The following is a 13695-nucleotide window of genomic DNA, read 5'->3' on the forward strand; positions in this document are numbered from 1 at the left end:
TGAAGCAGCTCAGTGTGTAAGTGTTCCACTCAAATGAAACTACTTCATTGAGGCTAGGCACTAGGAAGAGCCACCTTGGTTCATAAAAATTTGCTTACAGTGGTAAAAATGATTAGAAAATTTGCTAACAACAGATTACGAGTTTTAGAAAGTTACGGAACTAAGACGGGGGAAAGAAAGTGAAAGTCGCTCAGTCGTGTCTGACTCTTTGTGACCCATTCTCTAGGCTAGAATACTGGAGTGGGTAGCATTTCCTTTCTCCAAGCGATTTTCCCAACTCAGGGACTGAATCCAGGTCTCCCGCATTGCAGGCGGATTCTTTACCAGCTGAGCCACAAGGGAAGCCCAAGAATACTGGAGTGGGTAGCCTATTCCTTCTCCAGCAGATCTTCCCGACCTAGGAATTGAACCTGGGTCTCCTGCACTGCAGGTGGAGAGACTCTGATAAAGCATTGACAGGGGAGATTCTGATAAAGCCTCAAACCCGGGAAATGAAACAAGTTAACAACTGACTCAGTGACTTAATCTGTGATATCCTTAATCTAAGCCACCATCTTTATACCAGATTCTTACGTGGGGAGTGGGTGTTGAGAGGGAGGTAGACGCAGCAAAAAAACCTACCCGGCACAGAGTACTGAATATAGAAGGGAAAGGTGAGACAACAGAACTCACAAATTCCTACTCAAAATGGTCACATTAAAAATATTCAAAACTATATACAAGAAGAAATAAAAACACTAGGACACCAAAGTAACAAAAATCAACAATAAGAATTAAAGGTCATTCAAGGAAAAACTTAGTTTATATAACAACAAAGATTTTAAATATGTTTAGAATGGTCGAAGAGATGAGAATAAGAATTAAAGATTGAATGAATTGATTAAAAAAGTCAAAGACATAAGTGAAATCATAACATCTGTAAAATAAAAAGTGAAAAAAAGATGTAAGTATGAAAAAATTTCATTAGGACTCTTATACACAATGCCCACAGACACAAGGATCTTGTAACTATGGGGCAAAAAGAAAATTAGCTGTTGTACAAAAAAGAACAGAGAAGAAATACAGAACTTGGGGAATTCTACTTCAAGTATGGCATTCTAAGCAACCAGATGAACCCTTCCACAGAAAACTATCAGAAAAGCTAGAGAGCCCATTTTAGATGTTTCTCAAGGGATGGGAGCCAGTTCCAGAGATGGCTGACAGTATGAGAAGCTGAGCAGAGCTTTTTAAAGCTTCTTTGAGCTAAGGAGACAAAGACTAGAGTTCAGAAGCCCAAAGAGGAGGGACAAGGTAATGCCCACACTTCAGACTGGGACTTTAAAAGGTCATATGCTAGGGGTAAGGGGGAAAAGGGTAACAAGAAATAGACTAGCCCAGGCAGAAACTGAAAACCACAATTTCAAATTAGTTCAAATTTGAAATTATTAAAATGACCCTGGACTGCTAGTGGCCCAAGGGGGCCTGTCAAAAGTAAAACCCTCTGTGGGAAGAGACCATCCTAGGCCTCAAGTCGCCTTACATTGTCTATATATAATGTCCAGCTCTCACTGAAAAATAATTGAGCCTCTAATACGACAAAACTACATGTTAAAAAAAAAAGAGCAATGTCAGACAATAAAAATGATATATATTCAGATAATGGAATTATGAGGCAGAGACTTTAAATAACTATGCCACAAATACTCAAGGGGAAAAAAAGGCAAGATTGGGAATTTCAGCAGGGAATAGAAACTCTAAAGCTGGATCAAATGAAAATCCTAAAACTAAAAAAAAAATAAATAAATAAAGTACCTAAAACTATGAACTCAATGACTGACTCATTTAATATCAGATTAGATGACTGAAAGAAAAACAGCAGCGGACTAGAAGAGTGCTCAGAAGAAAATACCCAGAATGAGGCATGAGTAACAAAAGGACACATACCAAAAAGAGTGTAAGACATGGAGAGTATAGTGAAAAATAGAGCACATATATATAATTAGAGCCAGAGAAGTGAAAAGATGATGAGCAGAAGTGATATTTAAAGAGGTAATGCTTGAGCCTTTCCTAAAATCAATGAAAGACATCAAGGCAGATTCAAGTTATCTATGAATTCCATTAAAAACAATATAATTAAAAATACATTAAAGCCCAACAAAGTATAACTGCTAAAAGTTGGGGGGGGGGTGGTAATCTTGAAAGCAGCCCGAGCAAAAAAAGAGATTCCTTCTGAGGGAGCAAGAGTAAGACAGGGATGACTGAAACTGTCAGAAAGCTGACACAAAAAGGAAGCCCCCAAAAATGTAGGTCCCCCGATGACAATGCTGAGTTAGCATATCTCTAGACTTCCTGTCAACTACAGAATAACTGTGTCTATAGTCCAAAGCACAGAAAGTCAGACACCGTTACATGTAGCAGAACTACCCATGATATGTTTAATAGGAATTCTAGAAGAGATGGGAAAAGAATAGTGCTCACACAATATTTAAAAACAGGATTGGTGAGAGTTTACCTGTAATAAAGACATGAATCCTCAGATTGGGCACTGTGGGTACCAAGCACAAACACTGTAGCTGCTGAACAGGAGAATACATATACATACATTAATCTGAACATTTGAACCCAGATTCAATCCCAAAGAAGGGCAATGCCAAAGATGTTCAAACGACTGTACAAACGCACTCATTTCACATGGTAGTAAGATCACGCTCAAAATCCTTCAAACCAGGCTTCAGTAGTATGTGAACCAAGAACTTTCAGATGTTTAAGGCGGGTTTAGAAAATTCAGAGGAACCAGAGATCAAATTGCCAACATTTGTTGGATTGTGGAGAAAGCAAAGGAATTCCAGAAAAACATATATTTCTGCTTCAATGACTACGCTAAAGCCTTTGATTGTGTGGATCACAGCAAACTCTGAAGTACTTAAAGACATTGGAATATCAGATCACCTCACCTGTCTCCTGAAAAATCTGTACATAGGTCAAGAAGTTAGAACCAGACATGGAACAATGGACTGGTTCCAAATTGGGAAAGAAGTATGTCAGGCCCTATACTGTCACCCTGCTTATTTAACTTCTATGCAGAGTACATCATGTGAAATGCTGGGCTGACTGAAACACAAGCTGGAATCAAGATTGCTGGGTGAAATATCAATAACCTCAGATATGCAGATGATACCACTCTAATGGCAGAAAATAAAGAGGAACTAAAGAGCCTCTTGATGGAAGTGAAAGAGGAGAGTGAAAAAGTTGGCATAAAGCTCAACATTCAGAAAACGAAGATCATGGCACGTGGTCCCATCACTTCATGGCAAATAGATGGGGAAAAAGTGGAAACAGTGATAGATTTTCTTTTCTCGGGCTCCAAAATCACTGTGGACGGTGACTGCACCCATGAAATTAAAAGACACTTGCTCCTTGGAAGGAAAGCCATGACCAACCTAAACATCATATTAAAAAGCAGAGACATCACTTTGCTGACAAAGGTCCATATAGTTAAACCTGAAGTTTTCCCAGTAGTCATGTACGTAGGTAAGACCTGGACCATAAAGAAAGCTGAGGACTGAAGAATACATGCTTTTGCATTGTAGTGCTGGAGAAGACTTTTGAGAGAACCCTGGACTACAAGGAAATCAAACCAGTCAATACTAAAGGAAATCAATCCTGAATATTCATTGGAAGGACTGATGCTGAAGCTGAAGCTCCACTACTTTGGCCACCTGATGCAAAGAGCCAACTCACTGAAAAAGACCCTGATGTCAGGAAAGATTGAAGGCAAGAGGAGAAGAGGGCAGCAGAGGATGAGATGGTTAGATAGCATCACTGACTCAATGAACATAAATCTGAGCAAACTCCAGGAGATACTGAAGGACAGGGGAGACTGGCATGCTGTACTTCATAGGGTCACAAAGAATCAGACATGACTTAGTGACTGAACAACAAAGAGCCTAATAAAGCTGCAGAGAAGGAAGATATTAGGTAAAATTTTGAAAAATGCTCAGGTAAAGTCTGTAAAGAAATAAAAACTAGACTCCATAGAAAAAATTCTGTAGCTTTAAAACTTTGATACCAAACCAGAAAGATACAAAGAAAGTAAATTAGAGGCCAAATTCACCTAGGAACATATATGCAAATATCTTAAAATATTATATTTCAACATTGTATTTTTTTTAATCAAAATTAAGCAGAGTTCATCCAGAAATGCAAGGATGATTCAACACTGGACCATTAAGTGATGCAAGAAAACAAACAGTTATAATAAAATAAAGACACAAAATATCCCAACAGATAAAAATAATTTATAAAATTTACTCTCCATAATAAAAATCCAAGCAAGGTAGCAAAATAGAAGTTTGCTGGCTATCTATCAAAAACAAAAAGCAAACATCGTAATTGATAGCAAGACTTGAGAATAATTCCAGTGAAAGCCTAGACCAATAGAAGTTCAGTTCAGTCGCTCTTTCATATCCGACTCTTTGCAACCCCATGGACTGCAGCACGCCTGGCTTCCCTGTCCATCATCAACTCCCGGAGCTTGCTCAAACTCATGTCCACTGAGTCATCCAACCATCTCATCCTCTGTTGTCCCCTTCACTTCCTGCCTTCAATCTTTCCCAGCATCAGAGGTCTTTTCCAATGAGTCAGTTCTTCCCATCAGGTGGCCAAAGTATTGGGAGCTTCAGTATCAGTCTTTCCAACAAATATACAGGACTGATTTCCTTTAGGATGGACTGGTTTGATCTCCTTGCAGTTCAAGGGACTCTCAAGAGTCTTCTCCAACAACATAGTTCAAAAGCATCAATTCGTCGTCACTCACCTTTCTTTGTGAGCCAATTCGCACATCCACACATGACTACTGGAAAAAACAGAGCTCTGACTATACAGACCTTTGTTGGCAAAGTAACATCTCTGCTTTGTCATATGCTGCCAAGGTTGATCATAGCTTTTCTTTCAAGGAGCAAGTGTCTTTTAATTTCATGCAGTCACTATCTGCAGTGATTTTGGAGTCCAAGAAAATAGTCTCTTGCTGTTTGCATTGTTTCCCCATCTATTTGCCATAAAGTGATGGGACCAGATGCCATGATCTTAGTTTTCTGAATGTTGAGTTTTAAGCCAATTTTTTCATTCTCCTCTTCCACTTTCATCAAGAGGCTCTTTAGTTCTTCTTCACTTTCTGCCATAAGGGTGGTGTCATCTGCATATGTGAGGTTACTGATATTTCTCCTGGCAATCCTGACTCCAGCTTGTGCTTCAGTTAGCCTGGCACTTTGCATAATATACTCTGCATGGAGGTTAAATGAGCAGCATAACAATATACAGCCTTGACATACTCCTTCCCCAATTTGGAACCAGTTCATTGTTCCATATCTGGTTCTAGCTGTTGCCTCTTGACCTTCATACAGGTTTCTCAGGAGGCAGGCAAGGTGGTTGTTATTTCCATCTCTTGGGGAATTTTCCACAGTTTGTTGTGATCCACACAGTCAAAGGCTTTAGCATAGTCAATAAAGCAGAAATAGATGTTCTTCTGGAATTCTCTTGGTTTTTCGATGTTCCAACGGATGTTGGCAATTTGATCTCTGGTTCTTCTGCCTTTTCTAAATCCAGCTTGAACATCTGGAAGTTTTTGGTTCATGCACTGTTGAAGACTAGCTTGGACATTTTCAGCATTACTTTGCTAGAGTGTAAAATAAGTGCAATTGTGCAGCAGTTTGAACATTTTGGGGCATTGCCTTTGTTTGGGACTGGGATGAAAACTGATCTTTTCCAGTCCTGTGGCCACTGCTGAGTTGTCCAAATTTACTGGCATATTCAGTGCAGCACTTTCACAGCATCACCTTTTAGGATTTAAAATAGCTTAAGCTGGAATTCCATCACCTCACTAGCTTTGTTCATAGTGATGTTTCTAAGGCCCACTTGAGATGCACTCTAGGATGTCTTACCGTAGGTGAGTGATCACACCATCGTGGTTATCTGGGTCATGAAGATCTTTTCTATATAGTTCTTCTGTGTATTCTTGCCAGCTCTCCTTAATATCTTCTGCTTCTGTTAGGTCCATACCGTTTCTGTCCTTTATTGTGCCCATCTTTGCATGAAATGTTCCGTTGGTGTCTCTAATTTTCTTGAAGAGATTTCTAATCTTTTCCATTCTATTGTTTTCCTCTATTTCTTTCCATTGATCACTGAGGGAGGCTTTCTTATTTCTCCTTGCTATTCTTCTGAACTCTGCATTCAGATGGATATATCTTTTTCTCCTTTACCTTTTGCTTCTCTTTTTTTCTCAGCTATTTGTAAGGCCTCCTCAGACAACCATTTTACCTTTTTGCATTTCTTCTTCTTGGGGGTGGTTCTGATCACTGCCTCCTGTACAATTTTACGAACCTTCATCCAGAGTTCTTCAGGCACTTTGTCTATCAGATAGAATGAAAAGCACAAGCACAGAAAACTAAACTGATCACATGGAGCACAGCCTCGTCTAATTCAATGAAACTATGAACCATGTCATGTAGGGCCACCCAAGAGAGGTCATGGCAGAGAGTTCTGACAAAACATGGTCCACTGGAGAAGGGAATGGCAAGTCACCTTAGAATTCTTTCCTTGAGAACCCCATGAACAGCATGAAAAGGCAAAAAGATCTAACACTGAAAGATGAACTCTCCAGATTGATAGTTACCCAATATGCTACTGGAGAAGAGTGGAGAAATAGCTCAGGAAAGAATGAAGAGGCTAAGCCAAAGCAAAAACAATACCTACTCATAAATATGACTGGTGATGGAAGTAAAGTCCAATGCTGTAAAGAACAACATCGCGTAGGAACCTAGAATGTTAGGTCTATGGACCAATACAAGGATGTTGGCTATTTATGCTGGCTTATTTATAAATGACAGGATTGTCAACATGGGATTTAAAAAACTTCAACCAAATCATCAGGGCAAATTAAGAGTCTGACATTAAGCTGGATATAATATCTGTATCTTATAAAGGATAGGGAAGAACTTCATGGAAACTACAATAAAACATTAGACAAGGTAAAAAAGGATAAAATTTTCACCAACTTTACCTTACACAATACTTATGGATGAAAAGACTTATTTATATATAAATGGAATTTCCAATAAAATATAAAGTTCCAATAAAAAATATCCCAGTAAGTCTTTTTATAAAGGCTAAATGTGACAAAAGCAATTATGAAGTACAGCAATGCATGAAGGATTCTGACAAACCAAATATAAAAACTTATTATAAAGACAGTGTGGTGTTAGCATAAGTATAGATAAATAGCACAACAGAACACATCACGTGCTGTGTGCTAAGTCACTTGAGTCGTGTCTGACTCTTTGTGACCCCATGGACTGTAGCCCACCAGGCTTCTCTGTTCATGTAATTCTCCAGGCAAGAGTACTGGACTGGGTTGCCATTTTCTCCTCCAGGGATTTTCCTGACCCAGGGATCGAATTGGGGTCTCCTGCATTGCAGACAGATTCTTTACTGTCTGATCCACCAGAAAAGCCAGAAATATAAAACAGATCCTAAATTTTATTATCATCAGAGAAGTGCAAATTAAATATTTCACACACATTAGATTCATAAATACAGTACTATAAAATAACATCAAGAGTTGAAAAAAATATAGAGAAACAGAATACCTTGCTAGTGAAAATGTAAAAATTGGTATACAACCACTTTGAGGAGCAGCATGTAAGAGTCAATAGTTGAGGATAAGCATATCCTTCCAACTAAGTAACTCACCTCTTAGAAAACTTCATGGAAATGTGAACAAGGAGAAAGACACAAGAATGTTTACTGAAAGTAGTAGTAGCTTTAAACAACTAATTCTCTAATATCTGAAACAGAATACAGTTTACTTCTATGTAACAGAATATGTATGCTCAGTCGTGCCTCTCTTGTCACTCCATAGACTGTAGCCCGCCAGGTTCCTCTGTCTGCGGAATTTTCCAGGCAAGGAGCAGGTTGCCATTTCTTCCTCCAGGGGATCCTCCCAACCCAGGGATCGAACTTACATCTCCTGCACTAGTAGACAGATTCTTTACCACTGAGTCACCTGGGAAGCCCCTATATAACAGAATATTCTATGGCAATTAAAACGTACTACAAGAATACATCATTTTATAACGCCTTGCTTTATCATGCTTTGCATATAGTGTGTTTTACAAATTGAAGATTTGTTGCAATCCTGTGTCAAGACAATCTATCTGCGCCATTTTCCCCCCAAACTTTTTAAAATTTTGTATTGGGGTATAGCCAATTGACAATGTTGTGGTAGTTTCAGGTGAAGACCAAAGGGACTCAGCCATACATATACGTGTATCCATTTTCCTCTAAACACCCCTTCCACCCAGGCTGTCTGCGCCATTTTTTTTTTTTAAACAGCATTTGCTCACTTTGTGTCTCTGAGTAACATTTTGGTGACTCTCACAATATTTCAAACTTTTTTGTTATTATTATATTTGTTATGGAAATCAGTGATCTTTAATGTTACTACTCTACTTGTTTTAGGACACCAAGAACTGCACTCATAAAACAGCAAACTGTCAAAATACATGTTGTGTGTGTTCTGACTGCTCCACTGACCAGCCTTTCCTCCAAAGTCTCTCTCTTTGCAGGATCCTCTTATTCTCTGAGACATAAAAATGTTGAAATAAGGCTAATCCACAACCCTACAATGGCCTCTAAGTGTTCAAGTCAAAGGAAGAGTCAAAAATCTCTACATCAAAAGCTAGCAATGAGGGCTTCCCTGGTGGTACAGTGGATAACAATTGGCCTTGCAAGGCAAGGGACATGAGTTCAATCCCTGGTTGGGGAACTAAGATCTCACATGCTGAGAGGCAACTAAGCCCACACATCTGTGTGCCACAATGAAGATCCTGTGTGCTGCCACACAACTAAGACCTAATATGGCTAACATAAATAGGTAAATATTTTTCTAGAAAAGAAAACAGTTAGAAATGAATAAGCTTAGTGAGGAAGGCATGCCTAAAGCCAAGACAGGCCAAAGCCTAGGCCTCTTACACCAGTTAGCCAACTTGTGAATACAAAGGAAAAGTTCTTGGAGGATATTAAAAGTGCTACTCCAGTGAACATGTGAATAAGAAAGTGAAACAACCTTATTGCTGATATGACAAAAATTTTAGTAGTCTGGCTACCTCAAATCAGTCATTAATATTCCCTTAAGCCAAAACCTAATCCAAAGCAAGGCCCTAACTCTTCAATGCTGTGAAGGATGAGAAAGGTGAGGAAGCTGCCGAAGAAACTTCGGAAGCTAGCAGAGGTTGGTTCACAAGGTTTAAGGAAAGAAGCTGTCTCTCTAACAAGGGAATGCAAGATAAAGCTGCAAGTGCTAATGCAGACACTCTAGCAAGTTATCCATTAATGAACGTGGCAATACTAAATAATAGATTTTCAACGCAGACAAAAAACAGCCTTTTATGAGAAGAAGATGCCATTTAGGACTTTCATATCCAGAGGGAAGTCAATATCAAGCTTCAAAGCCTCAAAGGACAATCTCTTGTTAGGGGCTAATGCAGCTGGTGACTTGAAAGTGAAACCAATGCTCACTTAGCATTCTGAAAATCCTAAGACCTTTAAGAATTATGCTAAATCTACTCTGCCTATGCTGTTATCAGTGGGACAACAAAGTCTCCACAACAGCATAACTGTTAACAATATGGTTTACTAAAAATTTTTAAGACCACGGTGCAGACCTCGTGCTCAGAAAAAAAGATTCCTTTCATATTACTGCTCACTGACAACGCAAGTGGTTACCCAAGAGCTGACAGAGGTGTACAACAAGATTAATGTTGTTTTCATGCCTGCTAACAAACATCCGTTCTGCAGCCCATGGATCAAAGAGGCATTTCAACTTTTAAGTCTGATTTCTAAGAAATAAATTTCATAAGGCTATAGCTGCCATAAATAGTGATTTCCATGATGCACTTGGGCAAAGTAAACTGAAAACCTTTCTGTAAAGTTTTCTTAACAGCACCTTTTAGATGCCATTAAAAACATCTGTGATACCTGGGACAAGTTCAAAATATCAATTTTAACCGGAGTTTGGAAACAGATGATTCCAATCCTCATGGATGTCTTTGAGCAGCCCCAAAACTCCAGTGAAAAAAGTAACTGCAGATGTGTTGAAAACAGCAAGAGAACTAAAGTGGAGCCTAAAGATGTAACTTTATTGCTGTAACCTCATGATAAGACTTCAATGTGTGAAAAACTGCTTCTTATGGATAAGCAAAGAAAGTGGCTTCTTCAGATGGCATCCACTCTTGGTGAGGACATGAAGACTGTTGAAATGACAACAAAGGATATAGTCTATTACGTAAATCTAGTTGATAAAGCAGCATCAGAGTTTGAGAGGCTTTACTCCAATTTTGAAAGAAGTTCTACTGTAGGTAAGATGCTATCAAATAGGACTGCATGCTACAGAGACATATTTGAGAAAGGAAGAGTCAACCAATGTGTCAAACTTCACCATTGTCTTATTTTAAAAAAATGCCACAACCACTCCAGCCTTCAGCAATGGGGATAAGACTCTCTACCAACAGAAAGATTACAACTGGTTGAAGGCTCAGATGATAGTTTGCAATTTTTTTTTAGTAATAAAGTATCTTTAAGGTATGTACATTATTTCTTTAGACAAAATGCTACTGCATAGACTTCAATAGAGTGTAAACATAACACTGGGAAATCAAAACACTCATGCGACTTGCTTTACTGCAATATTCCACTTATTGCAGTGGTCTGGAGCCCAATCTGCATTATCTCCCAGGTATGCCTGTACAGCTTATATGAATGAAAAAAATAAAGTTCAAATAATACTTAGTGGAAAAACACTTTGCAAATGATAACATACAGTTTGATAATATTTATTTAAAGTTTAAAAAAATACTAAATAGTAATACATACATACATATGTAATGCACACACAAACCCAAATACTAAAGTATAAAAACATTGGTGGTGGTGGTTTAGTTCCTAAGTTGTGTCCGACTCTTGCGACCCCCATGGACTGTAGCCCACCAGGCTTCTCTGTCCATGGGACTTCCTAAGCAAGAATACTGGAGTGGGTGGCCATTTCCTCCTCCAACAAAAACATTATGCACAGTAAACACCAAATAGGGACAGTGGTTACTGTAGGAAAGAAGAATGGGAGGGTTTAACCGTTACTCTAATTTTTATTTTGTAAAAGACCTGTGGCAAGTCTGGCAAAATGTTATTAACTGCTTAAAGCTGGGAGTTAATACATGAGTATTTATCATCTTAGTCTCTACCAGTCTCTAAATGTTTAACACATTACAATTCACATTTTCTTAAAAAGTGGGAAAATGATTAATTTTACATAAACAGAACTTAACCAGAAGCAAGAATAAAAGTTTGCTCTTCCCAAGAGCAGTCCAAATTTTTAAAGAAAGTCAACCAAAAAAAAAAAAAAAAGAAAGTCAACCACTCATAAAAAGAGGTAGCAGAATGTGTCACCCAGCTTAACAGCATAATTAAACCTTATTATTTATGTGCCTATCATCATTAAGTAAAGTAGCAATTGTGCTCAAACATCTTAATAAAAGATAACAAGATTTCAGAACATAGCAGAAATTCATTCCAGTATGTTCAGAATTTCTTTGTAAGGAAACGTACCATAGTAGGTGATCTGACATTCCAGTCTCACCATCTGAATTAAGATGTCCAGATCCACAGACTTAGAGAAGGAACTTATGGTTACCAGGGGGCGAAGGGTGTGGGGGAAGAATAGAGTGGGAGTCTGGGACTCATACGTACACACTACTGTATTTAGATAATCAACAAGGATCTACTGTATAGCACAGAGCAAGCTGCTTAATATTCTGAAATAACCTAAATGGGAAAAGAATGTGAAAAAGGATACATGTATATGTATAATGAATCACTTTGCTGTACACCTGAAACTAACACAACAGTTAGGTTCCAATATAATATAAAACTATTAAATTTTAAAAAATTAAAAAGAAGTCCAGATCCACCCAACACATATCACAGAGGCTGTGAAATTCTCTTTTATTCTATTTTAACCTTATTTGAGTTGTAGATTCATTTAACACTGATTAAAATCAAACAAAAAACCATAAGCCTTAGGAAAAAAAAAATCACTCGCTATCTAGCACACAAAGGCCACCGTTAGGCCTCAGTTTTGAACTCTCCCTTTTTCAAGTTGCTTTCACAAATCTCTATCCGAAACAAGGCTGGGTTATGCTGGAAAAGAACGCAGAATACAGGCTTGAGTTGTAGTTGCGTAAAAGTGACCTTCTGGGCTTTCACCAACTTGTCGAGAGATAGTTAAAGGCTTTAGAGACTTTGCTCCCTAATAAGAGGGGCTGGGCAAATGTCTCTCTCACCTACAACGGACCGAAAGTCTCTTTAAGGTGGAGATGGTGGGGGAAAAAGAATCAAGCAGTCCCTCAAAGAGAAGGGACACTGAAAAGAGAAAGGTACCTGCCCCTCGCTTCCGAGCACCCACAGCCACACAGGCGCACAGGAACCCCCTGGAAAACGTCGCTATCGAGAGCTGCCGAATCAGAAACAGCTGTCTGACACCGAAACGACCCCTGCAGACGCCCCGGCTGCACCTCGACCCTCGAAGGGTACGGGTGGGAGCTGGTGGAGAGGGGGAGGGGACGCCTCAGCACCAACAACGGCCTCAACCGCCTCCTCCCAAGTCCGCGCTGCGGCCCACAAAACTTGCGACTTGAAAAATCGCACACTCACTGGAAAGTGGGGCCGGGTCCTGGTCCCGGCCCGGTCCCCGGAATCCGGCGGGTCTCCCAGGGTTTCGGGGGAGGCGGCGGCTGGGACGCCATCTCCGCCTCCTCTCAGCTCCCGCTCGGAACTGGGACTCTCCAGGCCCCGGGACACCGGCCGCTAGAACGCCAGGCACAACTTGCAGAGCGCCGAGCCCTCCACCCGGACCGCCCCCGAAGTCAGGATGTGGCTCGTGGTGCTTTGCTGCTTGGGATTACAGTCTAGGTCTATACCACTAATCCATGGGAAGAAATGCTCTCTTTTTATTTGTCCTAGAAAGAATTTCCATTTTAAACCGAGGATAAGAGTTCATCGATATTTCCGGCAGCGGCTACACTGCCCCAGCCGTCGGAGTCCCACGGAGGCTTCCCTGAGACAAGTCCCGCACCCTCCCGGAGTAATGCTCCACGCACTTCTCCCCCCGCGGAAGAGGCAGGGTGTGTTGCGACTGGCCAGGCACCTTGACTGATTTCCTTGCCAACATGCAGGGGAGAGAGAGTTCTCTCAGTCCTCGCGTGAGGGACCTGGTACTTTCGTTCTAAAGCTCTTGTTTCCTCGGGGAACAGAATTGCTAGACTCAATAGGTGCGTTGTCTTTAGTCTTCCCCGTTCTCTCGGAGGGCTGGAAGGGGTTAACTTTCAGGCTCCGGCGTCCTGGGAGAAGGTGAGGCTAGGAGGTCTGAGGTGAGGGGTTGCGGACTGGGTGCCGGAGAGGTGTGGGTGGAGGGGATCGTTGCCTTCCTTCTGGAGAGGCTTTGATAGCAAGGAGGGGTGCGTGAGAAGTTTTGGGGATCTGAGTGAAGGGGAGAAGGGCTTGCTTGGTTGGCCGAAGACTCGAGGTTAGACCTGGGGATGAACTTTCCAGAAATTAGATTCCACTGCAGAGCGTATCGGTAGCGCGATGCAGTTACGAGCACCTCCTTAT

The 13695-nt window shown here is 40.3% G+C and overlaps 2 protein-coding genes across 7 annotated transcripts in view; one reads left to right on the forward strand and one right to left on the reverse strand.

The window, feature by feature from the left end:
* The window catches only part of PEX13 (peroxisomal biogenesis factor 13), a 34501-nt gene extending 20936 nt beyond the window's left edge, over window positions 1–13565 (reverse strand). Inside the window, exon 1 of the mRNA XM_069583234.1 lies at window positions 12739–13565. Within this exon, the coding sequence (XP_069439335.1) occupies window positions 12739–12830 (92 nt within the window). The 5' untranslated portion in view covers window positions 12831–13565. The remainder of the gene's footprint in view (window positions 1–12738) is intronic.
* PUS10 (pseudouridine synthase 10) overlaps window positions 13115–13695 on the forward strand; it is a 79238-nt gene continuing 78657 nt past the window's right edge. The window contains exon 1 of one of the 6 annotated variants that reach the window (XM_069583227.1): window positions 13115–13355. The gene's annotated coding sequence lies outside the window, so the exon portion shown is untranslated. Of the gene's footprint in view, window positions 13455–13695 lie in introns of all 6 variants that reach the window. The other 5 variants (XM_069583230.1, XM_069583229.1, XM_069583233.1 and 2 more) reach the window with 5 other exon arrangements.

The sequence above is a fragment of the Ovis canadensis genome, chromosome 3, assembly GCF_042477335.2.
Source record: "Ovis canadensis isolate MfBH-ARS-UI-01 breed Bighorn chromosome 3, ARS-UI_OviCan_v2, whole genome shotgun sequence".
NCBI classification, from domain to species: domain Eukaryota; kingdom Metazoa; phylum Chordata; class Mammalia; order Artiodactyla; family Bovidae; genus Ovis; species Ovis canadensis.